At 41.0% G+C, this 16510-nt stretch overlaps 2 protein-coding genes across 2 annotated transcripts; one reads left to right on the forward strand and one right to left on the reverse strand.

Moving 5' to 3' along the window:
- The first annotated feature begins 225 nt into the window (after positions 1-225).
- On the forward strand, positions 226-9946 carry LOC117262126 (deoxyribodipyrimidine photo-lyase). The gene is made up of 9 exons (XM_033634852.2): positions 226-600; positions 3597-4203; positions 4291-4584; positions 4700-4872; positions 6606-6690; positions 6803-7035; positions 7153-7347; positions 7453-7678; positions 7791-9946. Exons 1-9 carry the CDS (start codon positions 367-369, stop codon positions 8333-8335), a joined length of 2592 nt encoding a protein of 863 aa, XP_033490743.2. The 5' UTR covers positions 226-366; the 3' UTR covers positions 8336-9946.
- A 5-nt stretch (positions 9947-9951) lies between these two features.
- On the reverse strand, positions 9952-14263 carry LOC117262136 (glycine cleavage system H protein, mitochondrial-like). Its single transcript, XM_033634867.2, has 5 exons — positions 14087-14263; positions 13795-13877; positions 13614-13677; positions 11944-12075; positions 9952-10526 (listed from the first exon to the last, which is right to left on the reverse strand). Exons 1-5 carry the CDS (start codon positions 14235-14237, stop codon positions 10429-10431), a joined length of 528 nt encoding a protein of 175 aa, XP_033490758.1. The 5' UTR covers positions 14238-14263; the 3' UTR covers positions 9952-10428.
- Between the last annotated feature and the right edge of the window lie 2247 nt (positions 14264-16510).

Here is a 16510-nt window from a genome sequence, read left to right on the forward strand (position 1 = left end):
CCCTCTAACCTAATATCAAATTAATGAAATGTAAACAGGGAATCCCAACTGTTACTCAGTCAACATCCAGGCACCCATGGGTTTCACTATCCTCCCTACATAGCTCTGATTTATTAGACTAGTACACCCCCTACTGGTGATACCAACCTATTACAAGCCTTTAGCTTTGCAGGTTACAAAACACAAACACATGGCTTGTGTAACTCAAAATCAGCTGTTTGGTAACCGGTGCTGAGGTGTAGGTTCAGGACGTGGAGTGCATTATGTGTTAAATATCAGAGCCTAACCTATGCACAAGACTTGGATTAACTCACAGCAGCTTTGCAGCATTTAGAGCTATAATTCTTCGTGACCGTTTACCTGAAGATGTCTCCTTCCGCAGTGTCTGGAGCCGAAGATGGTAAAGTCTTGGTGAGGAAGATGTTGAGGGAAGTGTTGGTGGGTCGAGAGGATCCAGAGGGGTTTTTCGTTATGTGTGTGTCCGCTCTGGGGCACCAGGAGACCCGGTCACAGTTTCTGTCCCTCATCCAGCCTCTGTCCACGGCTAACAGCTCCCTGCACTCCGTCCTCACCTCCATCTACACAGAATATTTCAGTAAGGTAAGTGTTTGTTCAATATGAATATAACGTCGTAGCACATTTCAAATCCTGGTCTTCAAAGTGGTTCAAAGTTACAAATGAATTAACTACGTAAAAAGAAAACAAACTTAAAGAGTAACGCTCAATTCAAGAATTAGCTAACGTTATAATTTAATTTTGGTGGTAACCAAGTATGTTTGAAATTACTTTGACAAAATATCAAGAGGGTAAAATTGTTTTTATGTATATAAAGTTGGTGTTTTGTGTTTTACTTACCTATTTAAACTGCATTTATCGATTTTGGGCCACAACAAGAGGCAAAAAGACCCCAAATTAGCCCAACCCTTGGGCGAAGTTGTCAGCGGCTAACTAGTTAGCAAACAACTAGCTAGGTAACAAAGTTAGCGTAAGTTGACGTTAGCAAAAATAGAGCACAATGGGCAAATTGAAAAGCCACTTTAATTGGTCTTTTAATTGTTTTTTTTAACTCGTAGTGTGCTAATTATGCGAAGGTGTTTTTTTTTTACCTTTACCCGTCTCCTCTTTACGAAAACGCTAACTAAGTTACCTGACTCCCTGCTGTGTAGGTATGTCAGGTAAAGCTAGCTTGTGTTAGCTTCTGCTAGTAGCAGCTGCCCCAGTAGTGGCATTATTTTTTACCTTCCTCGGACGCCATACATTGAGTTGAAAGTTTAGAAGTTGTAGTTAGAAATACATTAAAGTGTAATTTATTGAAAATTAATGTATCAACAATACTAATTCCATTACCTGAGTTTACAAAAAGTATAATTAAGCCACCACCTCAGGTCTGAAAACCACTAGTATTAATAATAAAACATGGTTAGATTACCACCATTCTTGTATGTCATGAAAAAACAAACAAACAAAACAATGATTGGAGCCATTAATCACAAATCTAATCACCTTATCACCCAGGTGTTTTCACTTACTGTAAAACTTCAAATAATAGCCCGGGCTACTATTTGCTTACATCACTGAAATCAACAAAAAAATTTAAAAAAAAATAACATTGTCAACCACAATAAAGTCCCAATGTCCTCAAACGAAACAATAATAAAGTCCCAATGTCTTCAAATAAGTACATCCTAATTACTAGTGTCTTCGCTTGTTATTGTTGCTAAAACTGGTCAAATTTGTTTTTCATATCAAACTACAAATATTATTAATCACAAATAAACAAGTTTCAACCATAAAATCTAATCAGGTTGTGGACCTTGTTCACTTTCGTGTCGGGATCGGGTGCAGACTGACTTGGCCGAGATGATAGCCATCTTGTTTTTACAAGGAATTAGTGTATTGTGCTCTTACTACCACTAGGTTGCACAAAAAAGTGTCGACGAATGAGGACAACAGGTCTAAGTTAAGTAGAATGAAGTATAAGGTCAAGTAAACCCAAAATGTGATGTCCTCATACGAGGACACAGGGTCTCAGGAGGATTTGAGACAGGGCTTTAATTCCTTTCACACAAAACTGTAAATCAGCAAAGATCGGGAAATACAATCAAATTGTTTATCAAACCAGTATGAATATTACTTGTTTAAAAATTAAGCTTCAGATAATATATCAATTATGAATCATTCATTTGATCTACCTCCGACAGACAGCGCATCAGAAAGAGAGTGAATGATGCACTTGTAGGTTACGGCACCCAGCATACTGAAACAACACCACTTTATCCTGTTAAAACAATACTCAGAACTTGATTAAATTTTTATGAAAAACCCTTTTGATTCCTTTGATCCGAAGACCCTTACAGACTAAAGGAACATTGATAAATTACAGGGTAATCGAGGAATGGAGACATAACTTGAGGTAGCCAATGACCCGGATTTGTACTTTCAAAGAACCTCTTAGAAAAAGAACTGCTTGGCAACCAGACTAGGCATCTAACTGAGACAGGGGTTTATTTGTCAAGATGTGTAGCCACACTAGGCTAGTAAAAGGGACTGGGCGTTTAATTGGGACTAGGCTTTTAACTGAAGTTTCATGGTATTCTAGTCAGTAAGAAGAGTAGTTCCCAACCCTTTAAGTGATCGCTTTTTCTATCATTGAATAAATTGATGACCCCTGACTGTGTGACACATTTTATGGATATTTAATACTATATTCAATGCATAACAATAACAGAACAGAACAACTGATAAACAGCACAATTTACTAACATAGTGAACAAAATAAATGCTTTGTGAATATGGTTTGTGTTCAGGTCTTCACTGTACCCTCATACTGTCAGATTATTTATAAGTTTATATCTTGAATAATAATCTAAACTTTAATAATAACAATTCAATTCAGTTTTCTTCAAAGAAATGAATACATTGCTGAGATATAGGCCTACTGTATAATTAAAAAAAAAAGTTTCTTACACCGCTTAAAGCCAAGAAGGCCTCACAACCACCCTGTGAAGCTTAGGTGATATTTGAGCTGGGACTGCCAGATATGGAACCAGTGGATTAGACCCCTGCTCACCAGAGTTCTGATGAGAATTTATTTCCATAAATACTAGGTACTAGTAAAACAAATAAAATAAAAACATTTATGTAAGTACAATAATTATCATCATCACCCTACTACTAACAAAAATGGCAAAGGTGTAAGCTATTGGAGGAGTCAGAGAAATATCCGAGACAGTCCAGAGTCCAGTTTGAATAAGTGAAAACACGTGTGGCTGTATGAGGAGTGTGCAGGCCTTTTTGATGTCAAAAATGCAATAAGAAATTTCAAGTTGACACTGTTGACAGCAACCTTTATAGTTCATAACAAAGCATATCAAATCAAATCACATGTATTTGTTACATTTGTAATCTTACACAGGACAACACGTAGTGAAATTCTTTTGTGCCTAGCAGCTAACAAAGAAAAACATTTCTACATAGATTTTGCACAACGCCACCCTTGGTGTTTAGAAGGTATCATAGAAGGTACAGTGCATACATAATTGCTCTCTTGTAGTTATTTTACCAGAAATAATACTAATGGATTAATTCAATTCTAGATGGAAGATGATGAACTGGAACTTGCACTGGCTCTCTCTTTACTGGAAACGAAGGATCACCAGCTGTCAACCTCTGGTCAAGAGTCCCGATCACAGCAACCTGGAGACAGATTGAATCAGACCCAACTAACGGGTGTACTTGGCAGGAGAGAAAACACCAGCCCACCACAAACTGGAGCCTGGGTCAAGACGAGCACACCACAGACAACCCGAGAAACTGACGTTCAGAAAAGCACACACGTTGAGACAACAGGGACAAGTCAGACTGTGTGTGTCTCCAGACTGTCTGGCTCACTTTCCAAGCACGACACGGTTGAAGAAGGTGATCAGATGATGGATGATGGAGATATGAATCCACCAGAAAGACCAAAACGCTCAAAGAATAGGCGACAGCGGCGTAAGGGCGCTGGCCAGCAGGTTGTAGGTTTGCCCTGTTCTCCATCAGCAACGCCACCAGTACTGCTGTGGTTCAGGAGGGACCTGAGACTCAGGGACAACCCTGCTCTCATTGGCTCATTGGAGGTTGGTGCGCCTGTCATCCCTGTCTTCATCTGGAGCGCTGAAGAAGAGGAGGGACCTGGGATCACAGTGGCCATGGGAGGAGCTTGTAAGTTGATTACTGTTGGTCTTAATCAAAGGAAAATGCATCACTGCTCAAGATTGTTGTCTAATCACATCTTCTCTTTTCTAATAGGTAAATACTGGCTTCATCAAGCATTATCCTGTTTCTCTTCATCTCTGGAGCGCATTGGCAGCCACCTTGTCTTCCTCAACGCAAATGGATCTTCTCTGCGTACCCTGAGGGAGCTAGTAAAAGAGACAGGGGCGAGAACAGTCTTGGCTAACGGCCTTTATGAGCCCTGGCTGAAGGAGAGGGATGATGTGGTGGTGTCAGCCCTCCAGAAAGATGGTGTTGAATGCAGGATGCTCCACTCGTACTGTCTCAGAGACCCTTACTCTGTCAGCACGGAGGGTGTGGGACTCAGAGGTTAGTCACAACAAAATTAATTTGCTGTACTGAGATTCCTTAAATATTTGTGGTAAACATTAAAGCTTAAAACATGTGGTAATACGGCTCCTGTGGTCTTTTTCTCTTGACACAGGAATAGGTTCAGTGTCTCACTTCATGACCTGCTGCAAAGAAAACCCAGGGTCTGGGTTAGGAGCCCCCCTGGACCCTCCTGCATCTCTCCCCACACCTGCCCACTGGCCTCAGGGTGTCTCTTTGGACACACTAGGCCTGGCACGCATGCCCCACAGGAAGGATGGCACAGTGGTCAGTAACCACAGCAGAGCTACAGTCAGGTCCATAATTATTTGGACAATGATACAGTTGTCATCATTTTGGCTCTGTACACCACCACAATGGGTTTTAAATGAAACAATGAATACCTGCTTAAAGTGCAGACTCTCAGCTTTCATTTAAGGCTTTTTTCAAAAATGTAGTATGAACCGTGTAGGAATGACAACCATTTCTTCACACAGTCCCCCAACTTTAAGGGCTCATAAGTATTTGGACAAACTAACATAATCATCAATTAAACAGTCAGTTTTAATACTTGGTTGCAAATCCTTTACAGTCAATGACTGCCTGAAGTGTTGGACCCATAGACATCATCAGATGCTGGGTTTCTTCCCTGGTGATGCTCTGCCAGCCCTTTACTGCAGCCGTCTGCACTTCCTGCTTGTGTTTTGGGTGTTTTGCCCTCAGTTTTGGCTTCAGCAAGAGAAACGCATGCTCAGTTGGATTCAGGTCAGATGATATGACTTGACCATTGCAGAACATTCCACTTCTTTGCCTTAAAAATGTCTTTGGTTGCTTTTGCAATATGCTTCAGGTCAATGTCCATCTGCACTGTGAAGCATCGTCCAATGAGTTTTGAAGCATTTAGTTGAATCTGAGCAGGTAATGGTCCCCCAAACACTTCAGCTTTCATCCTGCTGCTCTTGTAAGCAAGACAAGACTTCACTAGAATAAATACAGAGGGTTTATCACAAGATGCAAACCATTGGTTAGCCTTAAAAATGGAAGGCCAGATTAGAGTTTGTCAAAAACCATCTAAAAAGCCTGTACAGTTGTGGAACAGCATACTATGGACAGATAAAACAAAGATCAACTACCAGAATGATGGGAAGACAAGAGAAGGAAGAAGGGAAGGAACTGCTCATGATCCAAAGCACACCACCTCATCAGTGAAGCATGGTGGAGGTACTGTTATGTCATGGCCATGTATGGCTGCCAGTGGAACTGGTTCTCTTGTATTTATTGATGATGTGACTGCTGACAAGAGCAGCAGGATGAAAGCTGAAGTGTTTGGGGCACCATTATCTGCTCAGATTCAACCAAATGCTTCAAAACTCATTGGACGATGCTTCACAGTGCAGATGGACAATGACCTGAAGCATACTGCAAAAGCAACCAAAGACATTTTTGAGGCAAAGAAGTGGAATGTTGTGCAATGGCCAAGTCATATCATCTGACCTGAATCCAACTGAGCATGCGTTTCTCTTGCTGAAGCCAAAACTGAGGGCAAAACACCCAAAACACAAGCAGGAAGTGCAGACGGCTACAGTAAAGGGCTGGCAGAGCATCACCAGGGAAGAAACCCAGCATCTGATGATGCCTATGTGTCCAACACTTCAGGCAGTCATTGACTGTAAAGGATTTGCAACCAAGCATTAAAACTGACTGTTTAATTGATGATTATGTTAGTTTGTCCAAATACTTATGAGCCCTTAAAGTTGGGGGACTGTGTGAAGAAATGGTTGTAATTCCTACACGGTTCATACTACATTTTTGAAAAAAGCCTTAAATGAAAGCTGAGAGTCTGAACTTTAAGCAGGTATTCATTGTTTCATTTAAAACCCATTGTGGTGGTGTACAGAGCCAAAATGACGACAACTGTATCATTGTCCAAATAATTATGGACCTGACTGTATATCCCAACATTCACCTAAAATAACATCATGAAATCCTCAATATTTTCGTGTGTTCATTTTGGCTTTCAGATTGACTGGGCAGCGAACATTCGTAAATCCTGGGATTTCAGCGAAGAAGGAGCATGTGCCCGGTTGGAGGCCTTTCTGAATGATGGTGAGACACCTTGCGTGCACATAGTAAACGTTAATATACACTGAGTTTGGAGGAATGTTAAGAAGTGTGGCATTGATCTAACAGTATTTTATGATTGTCCCATGTGATCTAGGTGTGTATAGATACGAAAAAGAGTCAGGTAGAGCAGATGCACCAAATACCAGCAGTCTGTCTCCCTACCTTCACTTTGGTCAGCTCAGCCCACGCTGGCTGTTGTGGGATGCCAAAGGGGCACGCTCTCGATCCCCAAAGTTCCAACGCAAACTTGCCTGGAGAGATTTGGCTTACTGGCAGCTGACACTGTTTCCTGACCTCCCCTGGGAATCCCTCAGACCTCCATACAAGGTAGACATTGGCTACAAATGCCTTGATGACACATATAACTCTCTCCATCAGTAATTAAAAGCCTTTATCACACTATGAAGAACTAACATAGCATTATTTATCTACTGATACTTGCAGGCTCTACGGTGGAGCAATGATCGTGGCCACCTGAAGGCCTGGCAGAAAGGGCAAACAGGCTACCCTCTGGTGGACGCAGCCATGAGGCAGCTGTGGCTTACAGGCTGGATGAACAACTACATGAGACATGTGGTGGCATCGTTTCTCATAGCATATCTCTATCTGCCCTGGCAAGAAGGTTACCGCTGGTTCCAGGTGAGATGTGCAGGCACACAGCCACAAAACTCACAGATACCGAATAGCAGCAACACACCTGATAATAAGTTCTACCTACTAACTGTATCCAGTATGCATGTTTAGGACACCCTGGTGGATGCAGATGTTGCCATAGATGCTATGATGTGGCAGAATGGAGGCATGTGTGGTCTGGATCACTGGAACTTTGTCATGCACCCCGTCGATGCAGCAATGACCTGCGACCCCTATGGCAGCTACGTGAGGAAGTGGTGTCCCGAACTTGCAGCTCTGCCTGATGAGCTTATTCACAAACCCTGGAAATGTCCTGTGTCCATGCTTCGACGTGCTGGTAAGGAAGTTCTCATTGTAAGGCTGTGGGTCTTTTTTGTATTGAAACGTTACCTGAAGTAGGCAGTTCCACACCTTACCAAGCAATTCTCCTTGCTGTCCTCACTGTTTAGGTGTGGTCTTAGGCCAGACATACCCAGAGAGAATAGTCACAGACCTGGAGGAGAGGAGGAGTCATTCTCTGCAAGATGTAGCTCGGGCTCGGGTAGAGTTTGGACAGTACGTGGACAAGCGCACAGGCTCTGACTTGGTGCCCATGCCCCCACGCCTGCTCTCTGAGACTCTGGGCTTATCACACAGGGATGACGGTGTCGTGAGAGAGAGGAAACAGTTCCTGTTGCCCGTTATCACCCGCATGGAATTTAAACACCAGCTAGAAGATCCAGACGCAGATGCCGCCTCAAATCCCTACAATGCTGTTCTGAAAGGATACGTGAGCCGTAAGAGGGATGAGACCATTGCCTTCCTTAACGAGAGAGACTTTACTGCCAGTGTGATGAACGAGGGAGTTCAGAGAAAAGAGAGGCTGGAGAGCGATTATCGCAGAATGGAGGGACTTCCTCGACCTCCTGCGTCCCGGGGCAGGGCCAGACGAACTCCAACAGCCAAGGACAGGTTTTCTATCATACCTGGTGGGGCGGTTGCTTCACTCAGGTGACCCAGAGATTAACGTTTACAGGATCTACGTGACCAAACAGTTACTAGCCGTAAAATGCACAAGTACAAAATGTTACAGAACAAAAGTCTTGAAGTGCAAAGCCAAGGCAAGAACAAAATCTACACTGGACCCACAATCACCCATCAGTAATGTTCTGCTGGGAAACCTTGGGTCGCGTAGATGCCACTGGACATGCACCACCTTTCCAAAGCCAAGTACACCCCCTCAGGGCAGTGCAGTGCAGGACAAGGCCACACCACAAAAACTGTTGAGGAATGGCCAAGGATCATGACAAAGATCTCAAGTTTTCGACCTGGTCTCTTTATTTCCTAGACCCCAATCTAATCGAACATCTGTGGGGTGTACTAGTACCCAACCCTCCGGACTCAATGGATCCGCCGCCAACGCAGGGTGCCAGACACCAAATGACACGCCCAGAGGTCCTATGTCCATACTTCTACAGGTCAGAGGCCCCACTGCGGATTGGACTTGGCTCTGACCTGTAGAGGCATGGAATCAGGACCTCTGGAGTACTGGTATTTCCCACCAATGGTTGATCGGATTTTGAATTTTGGGAATTTGGAGGCCAGGTTGACAGCTTGAGCTCTTTGTTGACGCAATGGTGTCAAGTGGCATCCTCATGAACGTCAGGACCATAGACTGTATACAAAGATAGACGATACATCTCCACCTAGCCCCATGGTACAGGAGTGAAGCTAAAATATCCCAGATGCAGCCACTGCCATCTTCCTCTGGTGACATAATTTGGACCCAGAGTCTGCGCAGGAGCGATCTCTGCGGTGTCAAGTTTCCCGCTCAAACACCCAACCAAAACTGAATGGTTTCCTAGCAGAACACAGCATGTAACACTTTGATCAGTGTTATTCACTTCACCCGTCAGTAGTTTCATTATTGTTAAGGACATGCTCCTAACATTTTATACATCTGGTATTCAGTATAATCTCAGGTATTTTACCAGCCTAGATGAAAAACACTGGGTCAGCTCAGCCAATGTACTTGACGTCAGTGCAGCGTCCTTTTCAGGGCCCAGTCTGTATTTTTGAACGAACAAATCTGGGGCATGTTTCACATAAATTTACACAAATATTACAGTTTTGGTCATAAATGGGGGGAAAGGTGGTCGGTGTTTCTCAGCAGATCTTTTACAAATTAAAGGCCTTTTTTTGTTTACAAACTGATGTAAACAGCATCAGGAACATTTTAATAAGTTGACAGTGTTTGTATTAAATTAAGTCAACTTGGAGGTGGTATCAGGCTCCAATACATTTTGAATTTTGGTGTAGGGGCTACCTTTGGTTTACATTTGTATAATGGGTTCCCACTTTGACTGGAAATATTTATGTGGATATAAATGGTTAGCGAAACTGTTTTGGAGTGATGCAAGTGTCTTACATATGTAAAGTGTGTGTGTGTGTGTGTGTTTTAACTGAAACTGTTTTATGCAAATGTCTAAATATGCAAAAACCATTTAAACTATGTCATGCTCTGACATAAACTCAGGCATATTACCTGTTCACTACCTGTGTTATACCAAAGATCTTGTGTAATCATGAGTGAGTCTACGTTTTGGAAATAAAAATTGACAAAACACAGTGTCTCAGGAAATGTTTATTTTCTAATTCACAGGTCCCATGTCTACAGTTTAGCCGTTGTACATGCAGTGTAGACCAACATTATTATTAATACCATGAAGATCAAAGTGCTTTTTAAAGTCTAACAAAGTCCTACAACAGATATTCAAGTTTTCCTTCGACTGGAACGTGTGTAATCTGTTCTACTGACCGAATCTCAGTCTCTTCAGTTTGGGGATTTGAGGCTGCAACAACTCAACAATGGATGTTTAGTCAGTGCAGACTGACAGGTCCCCTAAAGTCAGCCTTTAACAGTAGATAAAGGAATCCTAAAGTTCACAGCTCTACAACACTGGCAGGTCAGCACTCTGGAGCTCTTGGGCGCCACTGTTGGATGCTAAGTATAGCGTTGTAGCTGACACAGGCACAACTTGTGGATCTCCCTGCCAGTGGTGTTTGAAAAGGAGAGAGGAAGCATAGCACTTATCAGGAGGTGTTAGGTTAGTCCTCAATGGAGCGGATGTATCTCTCATAGGCTGCTTCGTCCATTAGAGCATCAAGCTCTGCAGGGTTGCAAATGGTCATCTTCATCAGCCAACCTATATTGAAAAGGTTAAAATCAGGTTAAGTTATGAGTTAATGACCATATCAGTGTTTCTGAATACTTTAGCCCATTTTGCATAAGTCACATATTTTTGATATCACTGCCATTATTTTCCAAAGCACTATTTTCCAGGTGAAAACCTACTTATTGATACATTGAGCCTGTATGAGATAGGTAGTCCATCACCATCAACAATATGTAAATCTAAAAATTCTTCAGCGCAATGCATTCATGCAGCAATAAAATCATTCTGACAAGAGAAAAAGCAGACAATATTCAGTCTCATGGATTACTGTATAAACCAAGTCACGTCAAGTCTGTAAATACAGTTTCATATTTGTAAATTAAAGGAAACCTAGTTGCACTTTGGGGGAGTAGGAAAAGCACATAAATCTATGTAAAGCACAGGTATGCCATGAAGAATGGTTAGCAGTAATTTAAAAGAACTTGTGACCTAGGGCTACAACATGCAAAGTTATTGGTATGGATCAGATGTAGAGAGAAGATGGGTCACACTTAAAAGATACAAAATATGCCTAAAGGTTCATTTTAACAGAAAAAAAAATAATAATGATATCAGATTGTATAAGGTACAGGCTCTCAATCTTCATAACAGGCCTCATCTCCTATCCTAATGTGGCTACCTTCTGTGTCATGTTGCATTACTGCCATCTACTGGCGAAAAAATAAAGAAGCTAGATCCCTGAAATCTCACAGCCCATTGATGTGAATTATGATGATTGGTTAAAAAAAAAAGTAAAAACACTGTACAAATATTTTATCAGTGCATATGTATTCATTTTTCAATCCACAGCATATTAAATTATTATATTTTTGAACAAGTACATGCAAGGCATTTATCTATACACATTAGGTTTGGGTATAAAACTTGTTTGTTGTTTCAACACAAGAAGCTCCCCAGCGTATTAACTCCAAACACTGACCAAATTTATATTGCAAGATATACACCGGTCAAACGACAGTGGCAGTAACAGTATTTAGAGGGTAAACAAAGACTAGCGTCAATGTACAAACTGTATATATGACCTTAGACTCCAGTGCAGAGGGTTGTCAATACAGTCAAAAATCATCCTACAACTTCGCTTCCTTTTCCCTCACATTAGCCCAAAGTAATTTTGGCTTCTTTCACTTTCCAATACCTTCCTCGAATAACAGAATGACCTACATGGACTATGTACCTTTTAGAGATCAGATTTAGGGCTTTTTGCCTTTATTATAGTTCAGCTGGAAAGAGACAGGAAAGAGGAGACAAAGAGAGGGGGAATAACCCGCAGCAAAGAGCTGCAGGTTGGAATGGAACCCAAGCTGCTACCTCAGCCTACATGGGGCGCACACCAACCAGGTGAGCTAGTGGTCGCCCCTGGACTAAATATGTTTTTGAGTGTCTTTACCATCTTTGTAGCAGGATTTGTTGACCAGACCAGGGTTATCTGCCAGTAGTGTATTGACCTCTACAACTTCTCCGGTCAAAGGGGAATAGAGTTCACTTGCAGCCTTCACACTTTCCAGAGCTCCAAACTCATCTGTCACAGGAGATGTTAGAAAGAAGTGCATTCACATCAAAGTTAGAGCATTTCAGAAGTCTGGCAATGACACAGAGGACACATGCAAATATTGCTAGGTTATGTTGACCTAAAGTAGGTTACGTGTTTGTGGTTTGTCTACATTTATTTGCCCAAACACAGGTGTTAGAAGCATTTTACAACCAAATGCATTTCTGGCAAGTTGCCATGCAAATGATTGTTTCCCAACATACTTTGTCTGGGGGGAAAAATATGTAGCTCTTGCTTTAAAATGCAGAATCATTTATTTTGAGTTGTGTTGTCACAATATTGGAATTTAAAACTTTGATTCAATACTTTGGAAAGTATTCATATTCAATATCACTTTTGAAACCACAGGGAAAATGGACATTGTGGGTACACAATTTACATTATTGATTAAAAATTAAATACAATAAGGCTAACATGACAATGATGACTTTTTTCAAAGTTAGTAGCAGAATGACTGTAATGAATATAACAGTAAAACAAAGTGAGAAAGCACAGCTGGTATTGATAATATAGAATATTAGTCTGCAAATTGTGTTTTAAATATTCAGAATCGATATGTATTGATGCATCAATATTTGTGACAACATTAATTAGGATTATTACTATTTAAGTATCCATGTGTTGTAAGGTATGTTGTGTTGGAAAAACTTAATACATCTATAACATTTCAAAACTGCACACAATCTCTTGAACCAATAGACAAAAATAATACCAACTTATCCTGCACGTCATTTCTGACGCCCTCAAGTTGAACTAAAACAAGATTTTATTTTAAACTACTATTCATATGGGAAATTGAACATTTTAAATCTGTACATTAAAAGCAAGTTAAGAATAGTGACCTTGCTGCCATCTCTTGAGTAATAACAGTCAGGGTGTGTACAGGTATCTGATAGTAAAATGTCATGCTTTTTAAAACCCGCTCAAGACACCTTTTAAGCAAATTTAGGACAGATTTTTGGGACAAATCATGTTTTACTTATTTAAACAACACAGGTAAGCACTGCAGGGAAGTAGTATGTATGTGGTCTTGTGCAGAGGTAAGTGTTTTGTAGGAATATGGTTATTAGAGTGAGTTAAGCCAACAAGTAAGTGCAAGTATGAAGCAAAATGACAGTATATAGTTTTTAAAGATTTATAACATTAGAAAGGTGGACTTTTACACAGAAAGCTACTCATTTTCACAAGATGAAATTGAAAAATGAAATTAGATAAAATGTTTGTAGTAGTTAACACCATTGAGACTATTTAAAGACCTTTAAGGCCTTATTGTTGTAATACTGAGTTTAAGGCATTTAAGACTTTTGTAGGACCTGTAGACTCACTGGCAGTGGTGATATTGACAACATCAGATAATTAATCATGTATATTTGATTAAAAAAGAAGTAAACGCATTTTTAATCAGCATTATAACAGACGTATGCAACAGGCTTTATTAATTTCATATTAGTACTTTACAGGTGTGTAATGTAATGTAAGCCTGAGTCACACTACTTTAAACTCCATACCTTGTTGAGCCAGCTGTGTTCCCACCTCTGGCAGTCCACAGTAAACTACATCTCCCAGAGCCTCCTGCAAGGGGCAGAAACCAAGGTCAAAGGTAGTAGCATAACTGTTTACTTTGTGTTGCATGATCATGTGTGTGTGTCTGTGTGAGTGTGCGCACCGCAGGGACCGCAGGAAACTTACTTGCGCAAACATGCTGATACCGACAGTCCCAATTCCGTCCTCTTCTACTCGAATCCATTCATGCTTGTCTGTGAACTTAAGCGCTGCAAGATAACACAACAAACTCAGAACACAAAACGCCTCCCAGCAGAAGAGTTTGAAGTATTGTGCGTGAATCACAACCAGAAGAAAAACGGACAGACATGCAGCAGCGCCGTCAGCTCTCGTGTCCTTTTCTCTAGCTACCGTTACCCTCTAGCTACCGAAAATGTTAGCTAACATGCTACATTAAGACACATTCACGGAGGAATACCTGCTGTTAATCGACTAGACGTGGCTAGTGATCTTCCAAAATAAGGTTTAGATGCCAGCCGTAAGGGTGGAAGTGTTGCCGAGCGGGTAAGTAAAGGCAAAACTGTGAAAAAGTTGGAAGAGACGGAGCGGAATAGCCCACAGGCGGCCATGTTTGTCGCTTACTGATGAGAGCGAGGGGCTTCTTCTTCTGTGATGTTTTACGGCAGCCGGCAGCCGCAACGTTACACTTGCTGCCACCTTCCGGAGGTATTACATTACTGCGCCATCTTAATTTAAGATCTCTTACTTGTTCATTGTAATGAGTAAAGGTAGGCCTCTCTCCCTTTTGTCTCCTGCTCCAAGTACTTTAGCCATTTAGCCGTTTATCTTTTATTTATTTTTTTTTATTCATTTTTCCCCTCAGATTTAGATAATTTTATGTTTCTCTTTGTTTTTAACAGCTTCCTATGCCAACTTGTCCACCTTTACTCTGCACTTAAATGTTTAATAAAATATGGCATACTGGTATTTCTTCATTTCCTGATGTCTTGCCAGCTTTGGTAAACACCCTTTTTAACTCTCCCAGTTCTCTCTGCCTCTTCTTCCCTTCTCAGACAATTTAGCCTATTAGAGCCGTGTACCTCTCCTTCAAGGATGGATATTAGAATGGATTATCAAGGGTTTCTATGGTCATATCACTATTAATCTGATTCAAACGTTCATCACGGTCTTCCTTTAAGGTTCAGTGTGTAGGCTTTGGGGGGATGTATTGGAAGAAATGGAGAGTAATATAATAAGAATGATTTCTTTGGTGTATAATCACCTAAAAAATAAGTATTGTTATGTTTTTGTTACCTTAGAATGAGTCTTTTATATCTAAACAGGATGCAGTTCCTTGTTCACATAGTCCCCCATGTTGCACTGCCATGTTTCTACAGTAGCCTAAAACAGACAAACCAAACACTGGCTCCAGATAGGGCCATTTGTGCTGTCTCATCAGCCACCGTATATAGCAACCCCTCCACAACAAGAGGGTTGGAAAAACACATTTTTCTTTATACTTGAAATTTATTTATTCAGTGTTTTGACCAGTTATAATCACTTCGCCCATTTGTTTTGGTGAGGAAGAGACCTCTGCAGATATTTCAGCTCCTGGTATAAACCTCCTCAACAATGAACACACAGCTGTACATCGCCGTGTCTCCTGATGACACAGGGCCAATTGATACCCTTTTAAACTGTAAGACTCAAGACTCACCTTTTTAAATTTAACTTTTAACTGATTTCTGTTACTCTTTTATTTCTTATATGTTATTTTAATTTCTGATGCTTTTAAATGATTTATTTTTAATCTTTATGCATTTCATTATTATTAAGTTTCTAAATCTTCATTTATATATTTATTATTATTTTATCTCATACTTGTTTTATCTTATCATATTGCCTTTTAGTCTTTTAGTTTTTAGCTCCAGTGTTTCCTCATGGGGGGCCTCCACACTGAGAGGTGTGCCCTGTCTGCCCGCGGGGACGTCGTCCTGGAGATCCCTCAGGTCCGAAGGACTGGGAGGCTCTGACACCATGTGTGGAGTCCACCCTAGTCTATCTGGGTCGGGGTGGTCTCTGTGGCGGTGCTCCCTGTGGCCGTAGGCTGCGACACCTCTCAGTGAGGATGAGCTCCCTATAGGTGGTTCTTTCCTCACCTGGTTCCTCCTGGTCAATATGTATGTAATATTTTTGTTGTATGTTTTTATTCTGTGAAGCACTTTGTGCTGCATTTTTAATGTATGAAAAGTGCTATACAAATAAAGTTTGATTGATTGATTGATTGATTGATTGATTGACTGATTGATTGAACACTGAGAGACTTGTAACCAGGAGAAGTTTCAGTTGGTTGCAATATGCATTCTTCACCACTAGATGCCACTAAAGCCCCTTAAACTTTACACACTGGACCTTTAAACTTCTCCAAGTTTCCTTTCCTGAGCATCCATTTTCCAACCCTGTCCACTTCAGTCACTGAATGTGAACATGAGACTGGATTATGATAACTACATACACTTCCTTACCAGTAACAGTCTGAAACAATATTATTTAAACCACTGTAAGTAGACTTCTTAGCTGTATTAACATCTATCCTTGTTTAACTAGTCATTTAAGCACACTAAATTCCTGTCATCTAACAAATCTCCTATAACCTGATCATTGTCTTTAGTTTTCCCACTTCCCCCCACAATGTGTTATGTGCGTCTTAGTCCCCACATCACACACTGCCTGCTCTACTTTGCCTTCTAAGTAGCCTGACTGCCTTCACCCTGTGTGTTCCTTGTCTTGACATTTGATTGTTGTAGTCTGTGAGCAAAATCAGCATCAGTGTCAGACCAAATAAACTGGACTTAATCAAAGCGATAAGCTCTGATTGACACACGTACTGCTGTGCTGTTAT

Source organism: Epinephelus lanceolatus, chromosome 5 (assembly GCF_041903045.1).
Source record: "Epinephelus lanceolatus isolate andai-2023 chromosome 5, ASM4190304v1, whole genome shotgun sequence".
Lineage (NCBI taxonomy): Eukaryota > Metazoa > Chordata > Actinopteri > Perciformes > Serranidae > Epinephelus > Epinephelus lanceolatus.

Excerpts from the sequence above, each read along its gene's own strand:
- LOC117262136 (XM_033634867.2), bottom strand. The coding sequence starts at position 14,237 with ATGGCCGCCTGTGGGCTATTCCGCTCCGTCTCTTCCAACTTTTTCACA. Across the intron at positions 13,878-14,086 it reads GTCTAGTCGATTAACAGCAG|CGCTTAAGTTCACAGACAAG; the intron begins GTATTCCTCCGT and ends GTTATCTTGCAG. Across the intron at positions 13,678-13,794 it reads GTATCAGCATGTTTGCGCAA|GAGGCTCTGGGAGATGTAGT; the intron begins GTAAGTTTCCTG and ends TGCCCCTTGCAG.
- LOC117262126 (XM_033634852.2), top strand. The coding sequence starts at position 367 with ATGTCTCCTTCCGCAGTGTCTGGAGCCGAAGATGGTAAAGTCTTGGTG. Across the intron at positions 4,873-6,605 it reads ACAGGAAGGATGGCACAGTG|ATTGACTGGGCAGCGAACAT; the intron begins GTCAGTAACCAC and ends TTTGGCTTTCAG. Across the intron at positions 7,036-7,152 it reads CCCTCAGACCTCCATACAAG|GCTCTACGGTGGAGCAATGA; the intron begins GTAGACATTGGC and ends TGATACTTGCAG.